This window comes from Odontesthes bonariensis, chromosome 15 (genome assembly GCF_027942865.1).
Source record: "Odontesthes bonariensis isolate fOdoBon6 chromosome 15, fOdoBon6.hap1, whole genome shotgun sequence".
In the NCBI taxonomy this organism is placed as follows: domain Eukaryota; kingdom Metazoa; phylum Chordata; class Actinopteri; order Atheriniformes; family Atherinopsidae; genus Odontesthes; species Odontesthes bonariensis.
In genome coordinates this window covers 24,330,690-24,355,783 of record NC_134520.1, presented here as the reverse complement: position 1 = coordinate 24,355,783, position 25,094 = coordinate 24,330,690, and the positions used below count along the sequence as shown (strand labels likewise).

The 25,094-nt window shown below is 37.8% G+C and overlaps 1 protein-coding gene across 3 annotated transcripts; it reads right to left on the bottom strand.

The window, feature by feature from the left end:
• Positions 1-1,505: 1,505 nt before the first annotated feature.
• On the bottom strand, positions 1,506-25,094 carry jak3 (Janus kinase 3 (a protein tyrosine kinase, leukocyte)). Of its 3 annotated transcripts, none has more exons than XM_075485616.1 (24): positions 24,538-25,094; positions 21,779-21,985; positions 21,574-21,691; positions 20,875-20,992; positions 19,544-19,689; positions 19,053-19,353; positions 16,591-16,713; positions 16,338-16,495; positions 15,800-15,911; positions 15,368-15,548; positions 12,843-12,967; positions 12,186-12,317; positions 12,004-12,091; positions 11,465-11,589; positions 9,442-9,580; positions 8,497-8,648; positions 6,916-7,066; positions 6,509-6,636; positions 6,035-6,224; positions 5,588-5,712; positions 4,265-4,437; positions 2,554-2,671; positions 2,325-2,438; positions 1,506-2,213 (listed from the first exon to the last, which is right to left on the bottom strand). In XM_075485616.1, the coding sequence occupies exons 2-24, from the start codon at positions 21,981-21,983 to the stop codon at positions 2,094-2,096; spliced, it is 3,342 nt and encodes a 1,113-aa protein (XP_075341731.1). In that variant the 5' UTR covers positions 21,984-21,985; positions 24,538-25,094; the 3' UTR covers positions 1,506-2,093. The 3 variants fall into 3 exon arrangements, with proteins under 3 accessions (XP_075341731.1, XP_075341730.1, XP_075341729.1); XM_075485615.1 differs by lacking the exon at positions 24,538-25,094 and adding an exon at positions 24,171-24,338; XM_075485614.1 differs by lacking the exon at positions 24,538-25,094 and adding an exon at positions 24,229-24,338.

The window sequence follows — 25,094 nt, the reverse complement described above, 5'->3', positions numbered from 1 at the left end:
AAAGATAAATGTGTTCACCTTCCTAGATTCCATCTGATATGAGCTCTCTTCCTTGACTCTCTCCACATCTTCTTGTAAAGTAATGATCCTGTTATTTGCCACTGCAAGCTGCAGAGTCAAAAGTAAACAAAACATCTCTGAATATCCAATCCAATTTTATTTATAAAGTACTTTACAACAACCTCAGTTGACCAGTGCTCTACAGAAAAATAAAAAACACAGAATTTAAAAGAATAAAATACAAGAATAAATTAAAAGACATAAAACACCTATATATTTTAAAACAATAATAAAAATAAAATAAATAAAAATAAATAAATACAATTTTAAAAATTAAAAATTAAAAGTTGGAGTGTAGCCCATTTTGAATTTCATATTGAGGTACTTTTGGATATCCTCCATGCCGAGGTCTCACCTGTTTGAACAATGTTTTTATATTTCATCTTAAGCTGCTGCCAAGTGCTTCTCCCCCGTGGGATTGCACCTAAATGAAATAAATGAATAGGCTACCATTCAAGCAGTTTCCCTGTAATATTATTGTGATTGCAAAGGACTACATTTAAACTTACACTTTTACTGCTGCGACGGTGTTGCACTTATTTCTAAAAACGTATTGAAACTCGTCGTATGAGCGCATTAAGATTTCCAATTCGAGGTGAAAAACGTAGCCCCTCTTCCCCGTTGCCATGGTGACTCGTCGAATCGGGGCTCCATCGATGCTGGCTTTTTAAAGTTGTGGCGCACACGCTAAACTCAAGGTGAACTTACTCAGAGTTGATTAAACTCACTCAAATCAGCGTTTGTGGAACCGAAAACTTTCTGAACGTTTCTGACCTCTGAGTAGATCAACTCAGAGGTCAGGAATAGACTCAGAGTTGGTTGAACCTGCTTTGTGAAATGGACCCCGTGATCTTTCAGGAAGTGGTCACCAGAGACGAGTGATGCATTGAGAGATAACATAGTATTTTCAGCTGGTAAAATGTGCCCTTCAACCATTTGACTTTATATATTAAAGAAAATTAAAATTGAAACTTAAAGCAGGTGTTACAAAGAAATCCTTGATAGAACTTTTTTTTTTTTTTCACTTTTGGTTTCTAATCTCATGAACAAAAGATTTTCATCCAGCATAAAAGCTAACACTTTAACAATAATTCATATTTCTGGCCATACAGTCAACAAAATGTGACTCCTACAAAAATCCCAGGCTTCAAAACTCTTCCTCAGAGTATAGCTAAGCTTTTCTCTTTTGTCAAAGCTGTTACCATGACTAAAGAGAGGTTGCGCAACTGTGTGTGAATACAAGGGATGCATTTAACGTGGCACAGAATCAGTGAACCGACTCTACAATGTGACGGAAATGCTATAAGTAATTCTGCGTAATGCTATGCTGGTGAGTGATAGAAAGCAGGGGCCGCAGCAAAGCTTTATTCTAAATCTGTTAAAATATGCAAAAAGGGAAAAGAAAAGATGCAAAGCAATAACGTACTAAAAACAGTTGATGGTATGTACATTTTTATTATCTCTTTGAAAGAAAGAGTCATGATTTTCTTTCTATCATTTCAATCTGTAGGAAGTATGATAATACATTATGGAATTATAATTAGGAATAACTGTGGCAGTCTACCCTGCTCATCTTAATACCACTCTTTAAAATCAGGAAAAAAATAGTAGGAAGGCACTTTATTTTGTCCCTTTATGACTGTGCATTTAATAAAAATAATAAAAAAAATCTACTCACAGAACTCAAGTTATATGAAGGAAACTTAAAATATTTACTTGTATTTGGCAACAGTTGTTGCCCTCTGTTGTAGCCACACAAACCATGTGTAAGTTCTTGACTTTAAAAAAAATCATCTCATAAATGTGTGTACACTGCAGGATGAGGGAAGGGACATACAATGATCGAATGCTTGAGCTTTTTTTAGAAGCATTTCCCTGAAGATTTGGAAAAATTGACGTTTTTAGTCAGTAACAACTAGCCTTCAATAAGTGGAGATGCACTGTTGTGACTGTGTTACAAGTTGAGCTGAGACAGGTGAATAAAATCACAGAATTTCTTACTGACGTTGTCAAATAACAAAAGCTGTGAGGTCTCAGCCTTTTGTGTTCTCTCTTTCATCCTGCATGATAGCATCAATCTGGTTTCCCAGGCTGGAGAAACACGGACGTTCGTCAAAGTTGTACGCCCAGCACTGTTTCATCAAGCTGTACACCTGCAGTTACCATGAGAAAAACAGGAGTGTTATAAAATACATGTTGGAAAGCAGATGTTATAGATTTAATGAAAAAAAAAAAAGTTTTCCCTAATGAATAAATCAACATACCTTGGGTGGGCAGTGAGGAGGAGCTGGCAACCTCCAGTTATTCTTCAGAATATTTGCCAGATACATTGAAATGGTTGCACCTTGAACACTGTGTCCAATCTCCTGCATACATAGCTTGACAAAGTAATAATTCCGAATTAGGTGGATATAGAAAATGGAGGGATGAATATTGACAAATTCAGTTGAAATGTCATCCATACGAGCTTGTAAAAATGGTTTATTTTCTTACTCTTTTTGGATTGCAGGTCATATCACAGTAGGAGAAGAGCTCATGAAGGACGACCCCAAAACTCCAGACATCAGATTTGTGGGAGAATCTGGACTCAGTGATGGACTCGGGAGCATACCTGCATGAAATAAGCAAAGTATGGCCCATACAATGAGAAGTTGGTCCAATTATTTGTGTTTCATTTCATTTAATGTGAGCTTCGCTTTAGTTTTACTTAAAGAATAGTTTAATGTTTTATTGTATGCTTATGAGCCTTCCACTGCAACAGATTACAATATTTTTTCTATTAAAGACGGCTTCAGCCAGAAGCAACTTAGTGGCATTCACACCACCTTGTGATCAGCACGTTGGTAAAAAAAAAAAAAAACTGAGATGACAATAACCTAAACCTCCCACAAAATTGGTTGGTGGGTCAGTGACTCATATGAGAGTTGTCACGCCATGGGACTCACGTTTTTAGTTTCATGTTTTAGTTGCGTTTTTGTATGCCTCAGTTTCCCTGCACTCTGTTTATTAGTTCACTCACTTCACCTGTGTTTTTTCCCTCAGCTGCACTCACTCTCCAATCACTCTCACTCCCTATTTAGTCTCCAGTCTCCCCTTTCAGTTTGCTGGACCTTTGTTTGCTCTCCATGCCAAGGAACCTGTTTGTGCCATGTTCCTTGACCATTCCCAAGATAAGTATTTATTGCTATGCCACGAGTTTTTGTTTGCTTTTTCCAACAGTCAAGTTTTTCTTTTGAAAAAAGTCCGCATCAGTGTCCTCCCTCCAACCCAACCTGATAAGAGTCAAGTGACGCACACAACAAACTGAAGTGTATGATGCGTCATTTCACAACGAACCACAACTTGCGTCAGTGCCACAGAGGTATGTGCTCTGTGCTTTGTGCTGGCACTAAATTTGGAAACTCCAGTTCTAGAGATTACAGCACAAAACAATGTCTTTCCTTGCTCTGACTCATCTTTACACTGACACAGAATGAAATTTCTCCCTGAGATATCATAGCTTTCTTTTGCATGTTTTTTCTGTTTATACACCAAACGTGTCAAATGTATTTTTTTTTTTTTTTTTTTTTTTTAAAAGAGGTAGGAACAATCACTAAAACAAACTTATTATAGCATTTCCCTCTCTGTGCTGTTGTGGTTTTTAGTGCTCTGAAGGCTACAACGTACTGATCCTGTACACCTTTTCCTCTTGGTGTAACCCTTGATTCTTCAGGCTGTGTCTCTGACAACCCTTTATGTCGGCTCGTTATTGTGTCCGTTTCAGCGCCTCCATATGAGACATTATGGCCAGTAAATGTATGTTTCTTTAAGGAAAATGCAAGCTGTTCTCATTTTTGTTGCACTGACCACAGTATCCTTTATTAGCATGCAAGCCTGGTAGATGTGTTCCCGTTGATGCAGAGCTGGAGCTGATGAAAATCCACCAACTGCAATGCCAATTGCTTCCACATGGCACTCAAGGGCCAGATAAAAGCTGGTGTTAGCGTTTTTTTTTTTTTTCTTGAACCAGTATTAAAAAAAAAAAAAAAAAGGCTTTAGACTCATGTCTGTGTCTTTGGGAACACACTTTGGTTAACAATCTGAGCCTGATTATTGTGTTGTTCATTACTGGAAGAATTCCAAACATTTCCAGTCGCTCCTGTTTACTAATATGAGCATGTTCCTTTAATTTTCTTAATCTAAATTTCAGCTTTGGAAAATGTACCAGAAGATGGGGCTCTCTCCAGGCTGTGTGACGTGGTAGTACTCCTTGTCAGAGGGAATAACCTTGGTCAGTCCAAAATCTGCAATTTTCACGAGCAACTCATTGGCAACAAGGATGTTTCTGGCTGCAAGGTCTCGGTGGACATAACGCAGGGTCTGCAGATACTGCATCCCCTGAAAAAAAGCACAAACGGAAGAGAATCAAACAACATTCTGTCTTGAATTGTTGTGTAATTTTCCTTGAAACAATTTCGACAGTAAAAATGAAAAGATAACTTCATGAGATAAAAGTAAATCACATGGAAAGTTGACTTTGTTGTTTATCGTAAGATAAGAAAATATTGGACTTTGACCACATCTTATCATTAGCTTGCTGTTTTTTTTTTTGTTTTTTTTTTTTTAAATCAACAATCATAATGCCTTTAAAGAGAAGCATCATGCTGCGACTACCAAGTTTTTCCACAATTTAGGGAACATATATTCATACAGTTTAGTTTATAGTTCTTTTACTACATTTAAAACTAGCAGCCTCAAAACTCAAAGATTTCACATGACCTCAGAAATGAAAGAAAGAATAACTTTTGGAAATGCTTCTGAGCATGTGTTTAGTTAAACTCTGACACTGTGTATTAGTCTACATGAGAAGAAACTTAAAATAATGCACGGAACAGTGTTCACCTCAATTACTGTTTTTTTTTTTTTTTTTTTCTCCGACGGATTTGTCACGCAACTATTGGATTTACCTCGGACACAGGAAGACCAAGTTTCTCATTGTTAAAACACTAAAAGCTGGAGTTTCTTTATGATAATTCTGGTCAGGTATCTCATCTGGAACTTCATTTTAAATCATAACCCCAAAAAGCAGCTTGCGCATTTAACAAAAAATTATTCTTGGGATATTCTTGATCTGGTAAAATATCAGACAACTTAACTTTGTGCCTTTTTCAGTTCTGTTTTATTAGTTATTTTATCAGCATGCATTTCCTCATAGAAGCAAAGCAGCCTTATCTTTCTCTCCACTTTATGCATCAAATATATTAATATTGGCTTGGACTTTTACCAGTCATGTCATTGTCATTTGATGAGAAATTTCAGGCTACTAGATGTAGTATAAGTTAATAATTAACGTAGGACCTATTTGTGAGATACGTCTGTCTAATACTGTCTTATTAATATATGCATTCATGTTTAAAAAACAGACATTAAGTCACCCTTTATAAAGTTGTTCATAATATAAGATTTTGTCGACAAATAATGATAATCCATACATTTCATTCCCTCAGGGAAGGCAGCAGTTTTGTCTGAGCTTATGTCTGACCCTCACCTTACAGATCTGAGAGGCAAAAAGTAGCATCCGCTTCGTGTTGATGTCGTGTCGGTTACACTCCAAGTAACCAATAAGGCTGCCATAGGGCAGGTACTCCATCACTAAGCTCATACTGAGGCGACCTGTGAACAAGTAAACTTTTAACATTCACTGCAAACAATGAAAAGAGCAAGATTCTTTCAACTAAGTCAGGAAAATGTCAAGCCTAATTCCTCCTTCATATAAGCATTGCAGATTTTACGTAGAGAGAACTATGTGGTTCATCTGAGACACATGTCTGATGGCATAATAAGCATGTTTTTCACATTAAAAAGGAAGGATTAAGGATTAATTTCCACCCACATACAATAAAGCTTACTTATAAAATACGAGTTGGCTTACATAAAAGAAATATGTGGATTTACAGTCTGAAGCTTTTGCTAATTTAGTTTTTGTTTTTTTTACCCATGCTGTAGCAGACTCCTCTGTACTTGACAATGTAGTCACAGTGTAACACACTGAGAGTTTTGACTTCCTTTTGGAAGTCTTCCAGGTTTGACAGCTTGTTGGGCTGCAGCTTTTTCACAGCCACCAGCTCACCGGTGTTATCCCCCAGCGGGTCATAACGACAAAGTTCAACGCTGCCAAAGTTTCCCTGGAAAAGTTTTGAGAAGCACAGATGTCAGTCACAATGAAAAAGGAGAAAAAGTAAACCTCTGTGTATCGACCAATGCAGCACACACAATCAAAAGATTATACTTATCAATCAGCTATCAATTATGAACCACAGACGGCAGCCTTAGTTAACAGGCTGTCCTTCCTGCACCACAATATCACTTTGCTCTGTTTGAACAACACATCTGGTATCTTTAAAATGTAGAAATCGATGTCAATGCCCACTTTTAATTGTGTGTACCTTGTATGCTGCTTGCCACTTACTTTTCCCAGTGGGGAGATGTAGCGTAAGTGTCTCTCTTCAAACAGTGCGTGATCCTGCTGAGCAGGGTTTATGACTCTGCACACAGGGTTCTGTGCAACAGGCTCTGTAGCATGCAGAATCACATAGTCTGCCAAGACACATAGAAATATGTTTTTCTTTCTTTTTGAAATATTTGTTGCAAAACGCAAATTAGAAAGACACAGAGGCAGAAAATACATGAAAGATTGAATAACATTAAATAACATTTTTTCTGTTTAAGCAAACACCTTGACCACGTCAAGTTTAATCTGGACCAAACTATGCATCCTGATTTCAGTTTATTTTAAATGAATTAAATTACCCAAGCAATGCAAAATGCTGTCTGACACTGACTAGACTGACAACCAGCACTATAATGTACTTGTACCTGATGTGATGAGACTATTGAGTTGACGGATAATACTGCGACAAGAGGGTCTGAAAGCGGCCTTGTAGTCCATACACTGGCTGATGAGATCAGCTAGCTCTGTCCACTGGGAGGGAGGCAGCTGCTGCCAATTCTCATAAAACTTCTGCTTCTACAAAAAACACATCAGCAGCACCAACTACTTACTGAAAGGGCATCATTTAACTCCATTTAGACAAAAAAATCATTTCTTTAATTTTGGTTAGATAGAAGTAATCATTTTCATGGCGTTGCATTCAAAATAACATGCATGGTGAAATATTTGAAAAGGTGTAAAATGAACCTAAGGATCTGAGGCTTCAAATCACTGTACTGAACAGACAGCAGAGTCTGTGTGCTAAGATACTTGATGGATAAACTGGTACCAGTAGAAAACATGTAAATGTAGGAGTTAAGAGGGTGTCCAAGGACGAAAAGGATATCCTAGCTATGAATTGAGTCATGTCCTATTCTTCCTTTGACAATGAACAACTGTAAAGAGCCACCAATACGTAGGCTCATTTCTCGGCATCACCATTTACGGGCTGCTTGGGATTGATCATTGATGGTTAGATGTGTGGGTGTAGCGTAGCCATGAACTACATTTACTACAAGCTATCTGACATTATGTGCTCAAGAATGTGTGTGGGCACTGAGTTGTTTGAGTCTTAAGTCCTTGTTTAACAGCATTCTCTATGAGATATGGCAAACATATTCAGACACAGGTGAAGTTTTGTGCATCCTCTGTGAGGCAGCAGAGGGTTTTAGATAAGAACAGGCTCCTAAACCTTAAGGTGCAGCTGAGCCTCAGAACCACTGATTTCCTACCATGTCAGTGTTTTTTTCATGCCTGGAGAAGCGGGTAAACTCTTGTTTTTTTTGTTTTTTTTAATGGCCTGTTACACAAAAGAAAAACCTTGAGGTATAAGCCTACTCTGCTATATTTAAATGATCCAAACATGCTCCAGGTTGATGGCTTGGCTTCACAGAGTTAGCACCATTAATCAATTTGAATTTGAAGTTAAGATTTTGCATACAAAACTATTCCACAGATCATTGTTGAAGTATCTGCGTACATTTTGAATATTTCTTTGGCCAACCAACCATTGCCTCACTTTGTAAGTCTTTAGGACAGCAAGGGAAACTGTATCTTGGAACAGCTGGTTAGCTGTAGTATCATTTGTCATTCTGAAAAAAAAAAAATGACTTTATCTTCCAATTATTATCATTATCTATAAAGACTTTCAAAGGTAATGTTTTATCTTTATCATTAATTGGGGGACACAATGAGCCAGGTAAACTGCAGGTGACTTGAGTTGGGCATAACCTGCATTTATATTAAATGAATAAACTTCATGCTACATACCAAAAAAAAACAATGGGCACATCTATTGAGGCTGACAAGTACTGCTGCCAGTCAGAGGCTCAGAGGCAGATAACTACAGGTCATGTGGCCTCCACTGTAGGACAAAAATATTACAGAATAGTAGTGTTGCTCACTTCTGCCTGAAAAGTAAGTGAGTGTAGTCCTGCTTATACCCTGTTCTACATCACAGGTTGTACCTGTTCAAGGTTCCAGCCTCGCAGTGGGGAGTTTCCATTGTTGAAGATTTCCCAGACAGTGGCACCAAAGCTCCATTTATCGCACTCGAGGGTCAGGTTGTCTGGGACCTCAAGCACCTCAGGGGCCACCCAGGGGATCCTGTCCAGAATGACTAAGGAAAGGGTAAAGTAATTTATTACATTTAGATATCTGTTCACTCGATTTGAAGTGCTTTTTTATACTATTAGTCACAGTAATATTAGCTGGGATAATACTCACTTTATTAATCTTATAATCTCAACTGGAAAAGTTGCGTTGATTTGAAATCTTACATACAAAAAAGCAATTTCAGAACAATGTTCCTCAATGTGAAACTGGGAAAACTTTGAATATTCCATCATCTACAGTATATAATATCATCAAAAGATTCAGAGAATTTTGAGACATGTTTCTGTGAAAGCAACATAACAGATTGAGATCTTCAGGCCTTCTGGCAGCAGTGCATTAAAAACAGATATGATTCTGTCACAGATACAAGAGCATTTCAAGATTTTTGGAAATCCTGGACGCTGTGTTCACCACACCAAATATCGAGGGAAACCATCTGGCTTGTTATCAAAGCTCATTTCAAAAGTCTACATCTTGTGCTACACAGTGGAAAACATGATCCCAACTTTTTTGTGATGTTTGGTGCCATCAAACTCAAGATGAGCTAATATTTTTCATGAAATAACAAAATTAAACATTTGACATTTTTCTTTGTTCAATTGTGAATGGAATATCATTGCATTCTGTTTTTATTAACATTTTACGCAGCATCCCAACTCTTGGGGAATAGAGGTTGTAGATTGAAGAACATTATTCTATCAGAACAAAGACCTTTGTCTTGTCTCCTCTCTCTCATTACACATGCAAGACAGGATTATAGGAAAAAAAAGTAAATAAATAAACTGTCTTCACTTTACCGTCTTTGCCTAGCATGGCCACACTGATGCCTGGGTCACTCAGCTTGATAAATGGAGAGCTGCCATGGGAGGGGTCACCTTCCCTTGCCAGCAGCAGATTTTTAGCGCAGATATTTCCATGAACAATATTTTGCTCCTCCTGCAAAACAGTTAAATGTTACCGCAGACCCATCACAACGACAACTTATCAAGCCCAAACTAAGGACATAAAATCTTTATTTTTAGTTAACTGTAAAAAGCTTCATTTTGGCAGATTAAGCAGTTTCAAAAAGGGATATTTAATTGACATTTCTTAGATGAACATCAACCACACTTATATTGAAGCAATGAATGACAACTCCACTCAGTCCCGCTTGATACTGTGTTTTCTTCTTGACCTGGGGTCCGTTTCACAAAGCAGGTTCAACATACTCTGAGTCTATTCCTGACCTCTGAGTTGATCTACTCTAAGATAGAAAACCCTGAGTTTTCGGTTCCAGAAACGCTGATTTGAGTGAGGTTAATCAACTCTGAGTAGGTTCACCTTGAGTTTTGCGCGTGCGCCACAACTTCAAAAAGCCAGCATCAATGGAGCCCCGATTCGACGAGTCACCATGGCAACGGGGAAGAGGAGGTGCTACGTTTTTCACCAACCTCGAATTGGAAATCTTAATGCGCTCATACGACGAGTTTCAATACGTTTTTAGAAATAAGTGCAACACCGCTGCAGCAGCAAAAGTGTAAGTTTAAATGTAGTCCTTTGCAATCACAATAATATTACAGGGAAACTGCTTGAATGGTAGCCCATTCATTCATTTCATTTAGGTGCAATCTCGCGGGGGAGAAGCGCACTTGGCAGCAGCTTAAGATGAAATATAAAAACATCGTTCAAACAGGTGAGACCTCGGCATGGAGGTACCTCATTTTGATCATGTTTTACACTGTAAAGTAAATATTAAGTGGCTATTTGACTGTGCAGTTATTTTATTCCCAACATAATGCTGTTTTCACACACATAAACTATGTCTTCTCATCTATATCGTCCATCCATCCATTATCTATACCGCTGAATCCGTTGGTCGGGTCGCGGGGGGGCTGGAGCCTATCCCAGCGGTCAATGGGCAAAAGGCGGGGTACACCCTGGACAGGCTGCCAGTCCATCACAGGGCCACATAGAGTCAAACGAGACAAACAACCATACACACACACACACTCACAGTCACTCCGAAGGACAATTTAGAGTCATCATCTATATCATGTTCTGTTAAATAATTAAGCCTATTTAAACTAACACAGACTTCTACTGAGCCAACAGAAAGAAGGCAGATGCCCGTAAAACGGGTGTGGCCAGCACCCCCACCTCTAACGGGAGGGCAGTGGCTGAGGGAATTCCCGGAGGGAGTCCACCCCCAAGACACTAGGGCCTTTATAAAAATATAATAGGCCTATATATGTCTTTTTTAAGCCTATTCATACAAATATTTATTTGTCTTTTACGTCTTTTTTTTCTTTTGTCCCAACACATTCTGATAGTGCCGCCCAAAAAGATAATTGTCTGTAAATGCAATAATCTATGCGCGGTCTGATAACCATCTCCGACGAATATTTATTTCTCTGCGCAATAATGCTGCACCTTCATCAACGGGATCGTTGTAAAAAGGACATGTCATGTTCGTGAAAAAAGTCGCCTCCTACTGTGCCTAATGGACTTCTAGAAATAGAAGAACTCGCTCTGCTGATTGAATGAATGAGGAAATCAAATGGCGTGTGTGGCTGAAAGAGGGCGGAGACGGAAATAAACTCAAGGTTTCTTGAATAAAACCTGGTCCCGACCAGGTTAGGTTCAGAGAGTCTGTTACTCCGGTAACTGACCGTGAAGTTACCTCTCTTTGTGAAACAGGCTAGAGTTACCCCTCTTTCTCGGGGTTGAGTTACCTCCCTTTGTGAAACGGAAAACTCAGGGTTTCCCTCATTTCAGGGTTAACCAACTCAGAGTTTTCACTAAACCTGCTACGTGAAACGGACCTCTGAAAGCCTTTCTTACCAGGAAGTTGAGGGCACATGCGAGCTGTTTGGCTACGCTGAGTTTCCAGCTCACTGACACAGATCCCACTCTTTTCAAGTAAAGGTCAAGGGCCCCATGCTTGACAAACTCTTGCACCATGACATCTGTAACGCACAGCAAGATCTGTTTCTACAGCTGTCCTTCAAACACAGAGTCTCCAGTGCTGCTCACCCATGTAAACAGAGAGTGAGCTGGGTCACTGGAGGATTTCTTATGCTTGATGAGAAGAAGTGGTACCACTGTACTACTACCATTGATTTTCATTGCCTTTTTCAATTTATTAATTTATGGAATCGGTCCTTGCAAATGCACTTATTTTACAGGACAAACTTGAATCCTAAATTTAATCAGAATTTCATCTCATGTGCTGATTTTGTGGATTGAAAACTTTACATTCAACACAACATACTTTACCACATCTGGAAAATATAGATAACATTAGCTTTCCTAAGCTTATAACCATAACAATTAAGTAGTAAAGATAGTTATCAAAACTGTACATCTTAGTTTTCACTTACTTTTTACTCCATGGACACTCACACCATATACATGGATGAGGTGTTTGTGAGACATCTGGCTCATCAAACTGGCAGCCTCAAAGAATGACTAAGAAAAAAAGTACACAAACACCACACATTTATTGATAACATTTTATATATTATCACCATAGTTGCTACATGCTCTCATTTAAAAAACCCACCTCCCAGCAATTCTTGTGAATGGCATCAAGTTCCTTAAGAAGAACTTCTGTCATGTGTTTCTCCCCCTCATGAATGTCAGTTTTGCAGCCTCTAAAAATCCGAGTGAAGGAGCCTTGTCCAAGGCTCTCATCCTTACAGGGAAAATACACAAAGAAACTACTATGACATTTCCTCCATCATCAGTACACTGAATAAGCCTCTGTAACCATGAATTTGACTTAACTTTGAAGTTCCTCTATGGTTAGTTTGACTATATTGATTGGACCAAAGAGAAGTTTCGGTGCAATCTTTGGTTTCCTTTGCTAGGAAATTGTTTTTTCAATTGGGTTTGTATGTATGTATGTAATTTTGAATTTGATTGGATAATGATTACAATGAATCAGACTCTAATTGGCTTGAATTTGACTGGATTATTGAAGAGCCTTGAGATGACATTTGTCTTGATTTGGTGCTATATAAATAAACTGAATTTAATTTAATTGAATATAGTGTTGCAGCATTAACAGCATTAGATGCTTCTAAAGTATCACTAATATCAAAATGCACAAGAGTATTTATAATACATTTGAGAAAAAAGATAGTATATAGAAAAAAAATAAGGAATTCTTTTAGGTGGTGTTACAGTAAAAGGTGGAGTGTCATGTCAACACACTTACCCATTTCAGGTCCTCATATTTGATCATTTGGAACTGAATGTGACTGAATTTGTTCCTTTCAGATTTTGGGGATCCCTGACCTTCAACTAAGTTGTTGTTGCGTATGATGATCAGATTTGTGAGCTCTTCAGGAACAACAGAAAACATGAAAATTAATATGCAATCCACAAAGTTTGCAATTATCAAACCAAAAATGTAAACATTAGGGTGATACATAGATATCACTATGTGACTGTGAGTATGTTCACAGGACATGTATCTTGGTAATGAACCTTTTTGTTTACTGGAAATTGAAAATCAGCCAAGTTTACAAGTTAAAACACAGACACGTGTTACTTCAACGATGTAGTGTCACACCCTCCTTGTCATAAAAGAACATGCAAGGTTTTGAAAGGCTGTATTTCCCACCAGTGAGAAAGAATATTAGTAGAAAAAAAACACAGGATTCCAAGCTGAAACTCGCGAAAAACAAAAAATACTATGGACATAAATTGAACTAGAAAGAGCTGTTCCTGCGAAACAGCTGTGAGAATGCATGAGCTGAATTACCTTAATAAAGAAAAATCTTAAAAAGCTAAAAGATTTGAACATTTTAAAATTTGAATGGTGTCTCTAGCTGAAAGTATGCAAAAGTAGTTAAGATTTGAAGGATTTGAAATGATTTGAAGAATTCTAAGGATTTGAAGATAAAATTAAGCTAGAAACAGTTGAAATGGCTGAAAGTATGCTTTAATAATTATATGAAAAAAAATTTTACAAAGTGTGGTCTGACATGATGGGGATTGAACCCGGGCCACCTGCACGAAAGGCTGGTAGTGTCACCATTAAGCCATTTCGTTGTGTTACACCGGAAGTGCATTTGACCTAGTTAAAGACTACACAGACAGACACAGAGCTAGCTGCTGCAGCCGCGGGACAAATCTGAGGCGCAGACTGTCTTCTAACGCGTCTTGTGAGAAAAGTTGAGCAGCTACAAAAATAATTTTAACACCATTAGAAGCAGAAGGCTTAGAGGAACTTAGCAAAGTAGTTTTACATCTGTGGAGTCAACTATATTTAAATCGAAGCAGTTTGAAACACTTGAAGCTGATTCAAAAATGGCAGATTTCCTCAAAATGTGAGAAGTTGTTCAAGCTTAAAGGCTCATAGTTCAAAATCTGTCCATGTGAGCTCTTTAAGAGTTACATTGGCTGAAAGAGGACAAGTTTTCCTACATTTTAAGGTATAATTTGTTTCTCTCAGTTAAACTGTATGAAAGTTACAGTAATTTGTTTGAAAAGTTTAAACTTATCAGCACTGCTGAATGTCTCACTCTAAAATCCAAGAAGGAACTTCATTTTCATATTTTTTAAACTGTCATATTTCAAAATTGGCTGAATATTTTTAAAAGATGAAACAATTGGTAACAGCTGAATGTCTTATGAACATTTTAAAATTTGAATGGTGTCTCTAGGTTAAAGTATGCTGAAGCAGTTACGATTTGAAAAGATTTTAAGGTTTTGAAGGATTTGAAAGGATTTAAAGATAAGGATTTGGAGAACTTAATTTTCATATTTTTGAAACTGTCATATTTCAAAATTGGCTGAATATTTTTAAAAGATGAAACAATTGGTAATAGCTGAATGTCTTATGAACATTTTAAAATTTGAATGGTGTCTCTAGCTGAAAGTATGCTGAACTAGTTAAGATTTGAAAGATTTGAAAGGATTTGAAAGGATTTGAAAAGATTTGAAAATTTAACATTAGTTTCAATGGGAAAAAAGTTGAACAAAAAGCTTAATATCTTAAAAAGTTGAAAAGTTACAAACACCAAAAATAATAGCAGGAAAGAGCTGAATGAGCTGAACATTTTGATACCAAATTTGTTGAAATAGCTCAAAGTATGCTGAAGTAGTTAAATGCCGAAAAACGGCGGAAGAATAATAATAAAGAGAAACAGGAATGTAATAGTGAGAATGCTTAATGCATTCTCACAATTAAAGCAGCTTTCGCCACCGCTGTCCATCCAACTTCCAAATAACGGCTTATCTAATGACTTGCATGTTGCCAGAGCATTTGCAAGGAAATTTTGAGATACCAGCAAGCTTCTCTGCTGCTGTCCTAAGATGGATATGAACCAAAACTCTGTGTACTTAATTGTGGTTAATCACTGTTTAATTGCAATAGTTTTGCTATGTGTTAAAAATCGTTTAAAAGTTTACTTTTTTAAATGCAAACACTAATTCATTTAAACTGACTCTGTTTACCTTATGTAAGCGATGCAGTGGAGAGCTGTTTTGGGGGAAGTTGGGGCATGTGAGGAAAACTTTTCAGAGATTATAACATTAAATTGCTTATGTATAAGTAATTAGGCATGCAAATGGCCCAAGTTTGAAATGAGCCGTGGATCAGAATGCTAGTTATGCATTCACTTTGTATTATTCTCGTGTTAAAGTTTATTTTATATCATTGACAAAGTGAAAAGCTATTACAAGTTAAAAACTCTTTCCATTTTAACCGTCATCACCATGTGATATTCTACATACCTTTAGGCCGAGGTGGACAGCAGCGAGCTAACTTGACAGGTATTTCAGCCAGCAGCAGCTTGTTGTGTTGATAGTAGCTGGTCAGTTCTTTCAAGCTAGAAAATGATTTCTGGACACCAGGAAGATTATAGTGCTCATTCTTAATAATGAGACAGTCCTTATAATCAAGTCCAAGCAGGGTCTGAAGAAATAGAATCAACGGGCTTTAATACAGTTGTAAATTACACAAAAAACATATTTTTGCACAAGAGAAAATGTTTCTCTGACTCCAACTTTAATGTAATTGAAGGGTTTAGTTTAGCCTTACTTCGGAAAAAAAAAGAATAAAAAAAAAAGATAAAAACGAAATAATAATAATTTGACATCAAGTCGAAAACTGGTAAAATTTTAAGAATAGCATGTTAAATCATATTTTTTTGTATGTTACTTTACCTGAACACAAACAGTGAGAAAAAAATTATCATAGTTTTTGGGACTCTGCCGGAGAAGGAAGGCACCACCTTGGCATCCAGACTTTTTCAACTTGTTGACTGCAATTTCTGATCTGAAGGAGATATGACAGATTTATTCAAAACAGGAGCATGTAAATGATAGTACTTTTCCCATGTAAAAGTATTCGTCCCCTTGTTGCACTCCGGTGGACTCAATTGAACTGATTATGTGACTTCCAGATATTCTTGGCAGCACAAGATCACAATGTATGGCTTTCACACCAAAGGGGGTGTTTACACACTAATTTGGTATTATTATTATTAATTTGATAAAGGTTTTTTTTTTATTCCTTTTAATTTTGCTTCACCAATTTTGACTTCTTGTTGTAGGCCTATTAAACAAAATACCAAAACATATTACAAAGGTTGAAATGCAGCAAAACAAAACAAAAAATACCACCGGGAAAGGGATGTTGGGCGGGTTGAGAAGACTTTTGCAAAGTACCATATCAGATTTAGTATTTGTCGAAATAACTCACGTGATTGCTCCATGGCAATGATTTTTGAGTCCATCCAGAAGACTCGGAGGTGCAATGTTTTGGCAGAAGAAGTGGCTTGAGTCTGTGGTCAGTCTGAAGTAGCCATCAACAAGAGATACAAACGAAAGGGCCTCTTTGAGACTCTGGAAATTGGTTTCCTGTTATGAAAATTGAGAAAGCACACAGTAAAGTTAAAATAGAAACAGGACTGTCATTTAGTGGGAAAAAAATGTCAATGCTTTAGATGTTTTACCAAACATCTGTCATCCTTGCGAGTTATTGTGACCATCCTGCTGTCTTGTGGAACTTGCTCCTGGCAGACTCTTTTTACACTGATGTCAATAATTTCTTGGAAATCACAGAAGGTCTGCCACTCCTAAAAATAAGAGTTTAATAACTTTTAGATTATTTGACCAAAACTCATCAACCAGTAGCAGCTGCAAAGTAACGCCAGCATTGCAAGTTGAGTTTCTTTCAGGAACAGTGACACAGGGAGGACGGTTTTGAATGAAAACAACAGAACACCGTACACGTTATTAAAAAATCACTATCACACAGTTGTTATACATTTGTAAATTAGCAGAACAGACCGAAACTTATTTCTGCAACAGGCTGCAAACAGGTCTTGCAAAGTTATTGATGTTGATGGAAAATGAGAGCAGACTCAGTTTTGGAGCCTGTTCCCAGGACCATTTGAGGAACAGAGGATATTGCCACTTCCACTTTGGTTTTAGGTTGCAGCTGCTTTCAGCATCATAGACTGTAACAAATAGATATACTTGGTGGATCTGAAGAGTCATGCCAATTAGTATTTACACCTGATTTCTTTCAGATGGTCAGCAGGAGGCAGCTCCTCTGATTTCTAGATGACATTTGATTGCACAGAAAACTGAAAAAGTGACCTTCCTTCTATACGAGCTTGATTTATTATGTTAGTCAATTTTGTCTTAAAGAATTTATGATCCAATATTCCAGTTTCAGTAATGTGTACTGGTTATTTTGAACTGCATATTATGATTGAATTTAGATTATAGAGTCAAAACACAACTACCTAATGATGGAATAGACCTGCAGTGTGTCTAATGGCTTGGCATGGAGAGACCCTCCATCCATCCATCCATCCATTATCTTCCGCTTGTCCGGGGATCGGGTCGCGGGGGCAGCAGCTTGAGCCGAGAAACCCAGACGTCCCTGTCCCCGGCCACTTCCTCCAGCTCTTCTGGGGGGACCCCGAGGCGTTCCCAGGCCAGCCGAGAGACATAGTCTCTCCAACGTGTCCTGGGTCTTCCCCGGGGCCTCCTCCCAGTAGGACGGGCCCGGAACACCTCACCGGGGAGGCGTCCAGGAGGCATCCTAACCAGATGCCCGAGCCATCTCATCTGACTCCTCTCGATGCGGAGGAGCAGCGGTTCTACTCCGAGCCCCTCCCGGATGACCGAGCTTCTCACCCTATCTCTAAGGGAGAGCCCAGACACCCTGCGGAGGAAACTCATTTCGGCCGCTTGTATTCGCGATCTCGTTCTTTCAGTCACTACCCACAGCTCGTGACCATAGGTGAGGGTAGGAACATAGATTGACCGGTAAATCGAGAGCTTCGCCTTCTGGCTCAGCTCCATCTTCACCACGACGGGCCGGTGCAGAGCCCGCATCACTGCAGACGCCGCACCAATCCGTCTGTCAATCTCCTGCTCCATTCGTCCCTCACTCATGAACAAGACCCCGAGATACTTGAACTCCTCCACTTGGGGAAGGATCTCATTCCCGACACGGAGAGAGCATTCCACCCTTTTCCGGCCGAGGACCATGGTCTCAGATTTGGAGGTGCTGATGGTCATCCCAGCCGCTTCACACTCGGCTGCGAACCGCTCCAGTGAGAGCTGAAGGTCACGGTCCGACGACGCCAACAGAACCAAATCGGCCACAAAAAGCAGAGACCCGATTCTGAGGTCGCCAAAACGGACCCCCTCAACGCCCTGGCTGCGCATAGAAATTCTGTCCATAAAAATTATGAATAGATTCGGTGACAAAGGGCAGCCCTGACAGAGTCCAACGGAAACATGTCCGACTTACTGCCGGCAATGCGGACCAAACTCTGACACCGGTCATACAGAGACCGAACAGCCCATATCAAGGAGTCCGGCACTCCATACTCCCGGAGCACCCCCCACAAGAGTCCCCGAGGGACACGGTCGAATGCCTTCTCCAAGTCCACAAAACACATGTAGACCGGTTGGGCGAACTCCCATGCTCCCTCCAGGATCCTGCCGAGGGTATAGAGCTGGTCCACTGTTCCACGGCCAGGACGAAAACCACACTGCACCTCCTGAATCCGAGATTCGACTATCCAGCGGATCTCGGCATGGAGAGACATCAACCCTTATTTCATCCCATTTAGTTTCAAATATCAAGATGCCGCTCAAAGAATACTAAACTCAAATCTTCAAAATGGTCTATGTTTAGCCAAAAAAACCCAAAGGGTGCCATCACAAAGCCTGAAAAAGTATTAAGAAAACAAGGTAGCCTGGACGTAACTACTCTTACAATCAAAAGTAAAACCTAATGATATAACTCAGATTTACGTGACAACAAAGCAAAACGTTGGCTACCATTGTGCTGTACTGTTTGTATGTGATAGTCCTTCATAATCATTACAGACAACATTAGATTCTAAATTGATGCCAATCTCTAAGTGTACAAACTTGAACTTCTTCTCACCACTGAATCATCAGGATGACAGCTTCCACAGATTTGGATTCCTGTTTCCCCATTGACCCGCACCAGAGAAGTTGCATTTGAGTGGGAGGAGGAATGATTCACATGGAAAGTCTCACTGCCCAGGGAAGGCTCAATGCCGGCCAGCTCAATCAGGTATTTGAGTTTCAAGCTGCACTCATCCACAGAGCAGTGGCCAAGCTTCTTCAGGAAACGCTTCAGGGTGTTTCGGATTCGAAAGCGGTCCAGGCGGTTTCGTTTCTGGATGTCGTGGCGATGTGACTTGGGAAGGCATGATTTATAGCTAATGAAGAATATTTGAAGTAAAGAACAGAATTAAACGAATATAACACACCATTTTACAAGACATACACCAAAATCTACTTCTATGTGACATCCCAAATAGTGAGTTACTATTCTCAAGAAACAGTGTTTTACCAAGTTTCATAGTGTTTCTGAGAGCTGAAAATGAAACATTTTTCAATGATAAATACCTGACAGTCTTGCAGAGCTCTCTTACACTCTGATGGCGCTCCTTAGCCATTCTCCACAAGTCCAGCACAGCAAGGCCGAGGCATTCCTCTTGGGCACTCAAAGGTGGAGCGACTCCTGCTTCACTGGCAATAAAGTCACTTCGCAACTAAACACCAAAAGAAGTCATTAACGGTCTTCCCATATCGATAATATATGCATTTATTTTTTTAATGATTGCACAACATAGATTTTTGATTTAAAAAAAAAGGTGAACAATTGTATGTTTATTAGGCCTCTATTATAACCTTCACCTTCTTTTTTATTCCCTCCACTTTGTGCACACTACAAGGTCAAATGGCAGCAAAATAGTCCCGCATTATGATGCTACAACTGCTGTGATTAACATCTAGGACAATGTTCTTGGGGTTGAATGCCCAATATTTACTCCATTAAACATACCTGTGGTTGTTGTGGCCAAACAACTCCATTTCTTTTTTAATCCAACCATAATATTTTTTTCAAAAAGACCATTTATTTGTCTGTGTGATCAGCTGCAAACTTAAATCAAGATTGAGGATGTCAGTTTTGCAGACAGAGCCTCTTAGTTCATAGGTAATGTAAAATTAGCAAACCTTTGCTTAGTGGTTATATACGTCTGGCAGCTGGGTTGTTCCTGACCATAAAATCCTCATTACTGAGGGTGACAGACCAGCTATTTTTCCTTTTCTTTAGAAATACTCAAAAGAGACGTTTACCTCTTATCTCTCCCATTTGTCTCAGTGTGTTATCTTCTGTCTGGACTGAGGTTTTTCTCATGATACTGTGTGTTGTTTTTTTGCAATCAGTATGGTCAAGAGCACTCACACTGATTGAGAGAGTGGCAGCTAAAGTTATTCATGAGCTCTACTGGTAAATTAAGACACCTCCAAAGTTAAAATACTTTTTATGGAGCCAAAGAATTAACAATAACAAGGAATTTGTGTAAATTTTGGGCTTTGGCTTGCTCTAGAAAACCCTAAATCAATTCAAACTTGTACACGACAGTCTTTTTTTGTTTTTCAATCAAATATGCAAGTTGTACAGTCAATTCACAAAAACAATCTGAGATATCGTCTTGTTTCCATGTATCCATATTTCCATAGATTTATCCTTATTTTCAATTTTGTTCATTAACTCAACTAAGGAACCTGTATTTGAGCCAATATTCCCAATATCTCTTCATGTCACTCATAACCTGAATGCTTTAATGTTGGTGGTGATTTACTTTTTTTTAAATGAATTAAACTATCGAATAATTATATACATAGTTAAGGACTTTAATGTCACTGAAACTGAGTACGTTGTACTTTACCTGAGCAAAAAGATAGTCTATGACATTATAGTCAAGCACTGGACAGATTGTGTCTCTTGCCAAACTGTAGCGGAACGATGTTCTTGATCCTTGGCCAAACCAGTTTCCAAAGAAAAACCTTAAGACAACAAATAATCCATTATTCCTCATGAACACAAGGCTTAGTTATACAAACACAGTTTACCTTCTGACATTCATTGTGAGAATACCGTTATGCACCGCTTTGAATGTGTTGTACGGTGAGAGTTTTTGGGAGAATGAAAATAAAATAACTGCTGATAAAGTTAGAATGCAATGCCTTTCAGATTGTTTAAATCCTGTATTTAATTGAAAATAGTTCAAAGACTACATAGCAAATGTTCAAACTTTTTGGAGTGTCTGCTTATTCTTATTTTGAGGCCAGTGATGAATTCTCAGTATCTCTCTCATGTTAGATTGATGGTAGAAAATGAATGAATTCCTTACAATTTTGAATATAGTTCCTAAACTGTCTAATCAAATGCCTGTGCAACCTTTTACACAGTTGTTACCCCATTTTCTTGCATATTTTCTTTAATCTTTATTTTGCTTGAACATATTTGTCATACAAGTTTAACAAGAATAACAATTGTATTTCTTTACATTGTTTAATATGTATATAGAGCACAAATCTCTGAAGTGAGTAAATAAATGTTCTGATCATAAACATTTCACATTTACCTGACTCGAAAGTGAACTTCTAAGTTCTCATCCAAGTCAAACATGTGTGAGGGAGGATACCAAAATGAGAGATCAGCAGATGCCAAACCAAAAAGACTGATGTACACTGGTAAGATTCCTGGAGAAAGAGATAAAAAGACGTTATCGTGATTTAAAACTGTACATGACTATATTCCTGCTCTTTCAGTCACACTGATAAACTTACCACATTTCTTCCCTGCTTTGATGCAAACGTTTTCGGCCGATAAGTGTCCAGATGATATGTGTATTGTTGTTGCATCTTTAGTGCCTGGAAAGAAGTAGAGGTGTACTTGTAAACCAGGGGTATTGCTTGAGCTGGACCTCTGGCTGCCTCCCCGATCTCTGATCACCAAAGGAGTCGACTCTTCCTCTCTGAGATCCATGGGCATATCTGAGGATCAAATCAACAAGGACAGGACACAGGTTGCTACAACAAATTCCAGGATTAGAATGCTACAACAAATTTGAAATAGGCAGCAATGAAATTTTAGTTAAATCTCTTGACATAGAAGATTTACTAGATCTACTTATGGGGTCTTCCCCTGTATCTTGGGGAGTTTGTGCATGTAAAAGGTACAAGCTTAATTTACAAAGCCCAGGGTCCACATCAAAGACATGTATCCTTTCACAGAGAGTGAACTATGTGGAATGTTTTTGTTTTCTGTCCAGCCTTTGCCCATAAAGGTAAAAGCAACAAAAACATCAAAACTTTAGGCGCTAGCTTCAGATGTACTAATTTTCGGCGAGCAAGCTAATTAAAGGGTCCATATAATGCTCATTTGCAAGTTAATTTTTATGGCTTTACTAGAGTTTTTTACATGCTTTACTAATGAAAACAACACAAACATAAGCTTTCTCATAGTGTACATGAGAAAAATTTCTGCAACATCTCTTTTCCCTTCTGTCTGAAATGTAAGTAGGACTGAGATCGCCATAACTTACAAATGGTTTAATAAATAAGTATATATATTATTTATAATATGATATGATTTTATATACTACAAAATAATGTGATAATTAATTAATAACAGTCATAAATGTTACAATGCAAAATCATTTTTGTGCCTTAATTTTCAACTGTATTCAATTAACCCAGTGTTAATATTTACTTTGCCATTCATTTTTCATTCTTATCTATTTTTTTGATTTGATGTTTGATTTTATTAAAATTCGTATAATCTGTTTTCTGAACGATGTGTAATAATAAATAATATAGTAATAATAATTTCCTCAATGCATTCTCAATATTTTCCCCAGATGCATTTATCTTCATGATTCCTTTTGACATTTCATTTTACACTTTTTTTCTATTCCTTTACACATTTAACCATTATTATGTCTTTTTGAGCTCAGCTTCTAGAGAACTGCAGAGATTGTTTTTTGCAAAAGGGTACCTGAAACAAGAAATGGCAAAACTGTGCCGAAACTATGATACAAGCAGCTTGTCAATTCATTGGGCTTTGACAGTTGGTGTGCTCACAATATAAAGTATAGTTATTCTTTATTAAATTATACTAAAAGGATAAGCTACACGGCTAACATTTAGATCATTGCATGTTAAGCTGGCGACTAACAGCATTAGTTTTTTCTTCTCACGGCCTCAGTGAAAGTGTTGTGAACAGTGCAGTGGTCCTCCCATGACCCACTCTGAAAGACAGCCCCCTCATTTGTGCAATAAAGAAGATATTCATACAAGAATGGAATTGCAGAGACAGGTATGTAAAAATGAAACACAAACATGAATTCACTAAGAGAAACTAAGGGTAGAGGAAACAGAGCAAATGATACGGAGATCTATACATTTATAGATTCAAAATGACAACAACAACACATATAAGTAGATCAGAAAATACGAAGAAAGGAAATGATGGTGCTATACAGGGATAAAAGAATGAATATGTAAATTAATAATAGATTATTTAATCAATGAATTGAGCTAAAAAATGAATGACAAAGTAATTAAGTAGGGGTATTAACACAAGTTAAATCGATACAATTGGAAACTGAATTGAATTATGGCAGTTTCAGTCTTCCATATAGTGTTGGTCACAGAGATATGTACAAGTACATTTCTCTGGTTGCCATGTAAACATGTTCAGAACATGACCTAAACCTGAATGTACTAAGTAACAAAAATGTCATATATAGACTCGTGGGGAATCCCATTTTATCACACGAAACCGCTAACCATACATGGCTGTCCCTGAATAAGGAACATTATCTAACAGCATGTAACTTACAAAACATTATGCAATCCTATGTAAAATTGTTTCACATTTCCATAATTGATGATCGGTCTTTCAAAATGAATAGATAAAAATATCTCTCACTATGTTCACATGAAAGAATATTAAAACAAGACGAAATAAAAAGTTAATCCGTATTATCTGTAAGGAACTCATCTGTAGGCAAGGAAAAATTAAAAGCAACTCAGACATAGTTTGAAAACATCCAGTCTTTGTCAAAGCTAGTAGCAAACGAAAAAGCAAACCACAACGAAATCCATTTCATGTCAAAAGAAAATTAAACTGTGACATGTCTTCCCACATGATCGTCAAAAATAGCTTTATACTTACGGTCTTGGTCCTAAAATGAAGTATTATGAGGTATTAAAGGCATTTGTTCAACTATTACCTTTACATGTGAGCGACTAAAGTCCTTATATCGGTAATTTGTCCCTGTAAAACCAGACTTTCTTTTCTTACTTCTGCATTTTCACTCTGACAGTGTGTCTGTGTGTGTGTTGACAGGAAGTTTAAATGATTTCCTGATTTTGACTACAGACTCTTGTCATCTGCGTCAAACTGTTTCCCTCTAACACACAAACACAAAACATTAATATGATTCATATTCCTCCTAAAATGAACTGGAGGATGCTATTTTTGTTAATCAGATGAACATCTTCCTTGCTAAATTCTACATATTATCTTTGAAAAACATCACCTCTTCACAGCTTCTTCGCTCCCTCGTTTCCTTCCTGTCCCATCATTTAGCTGTATGATAGCGTACTCCAAAAACTGAAAGTTCTGGTTATTACAGGTCTAACCATAGTCAGACCAAAAGTTCGACTTGTGCATATTCAAGCTTCCTAGACATCATAGTTGTTTTAATTTACTGCCATGCTCAGATCAAAATATCACACACTATTTTATTGAACACATACATTTGCAAAGCTCTTCCATTCACTATGTTGATTAACCTTTATATTGTATTTCCGTGACATTCCTTTAACCCTTGCAGCAGAAAAGTTTAAAATGTTAATACCATGGTCATTCTTTCACTACCTTAATATTTTTGGCTTTATCTATTGTTAAGATATTTCATTGGAGTTTTCAATCTTCAATCTTTCTTGACAATATTAAGTTACTGCTAACTAGCTTCTTCATAGAACAAATATAGAGGCAACATCATGATTTTTGTAAAAACTGAATTTCACAAATTCATAAAGATGAAACTCAAAATATGCCCTATCTTTAAATCAATAAAGGTGACTAAAACTG

Bases quoted from the DNA above. Each gene is read 5' to 3' on its own strand.
- jak3 (XM_075485616.1), bottom strand. From the start codon at position 21,983: ATGCCCATGGATCTCAGAGAGGAAGAGTCGACTCCTTTGGTGATCAGA. The intron at 9,581-11,464 runs GTAAGAAAGGCT...ACTGTTTTGCAG, and splicing joins CATGTGCCCTCAACTTCCTG to GAGGAGCAAAATATTGTTCA. The intron at 8,649-9,441 runs GTAAAGTGAAGA...CCCTTTCCTTAG, and splicing joins GGCCATGCTAGGCAAAGACG to TCATTCTGGACAGGATCCCC.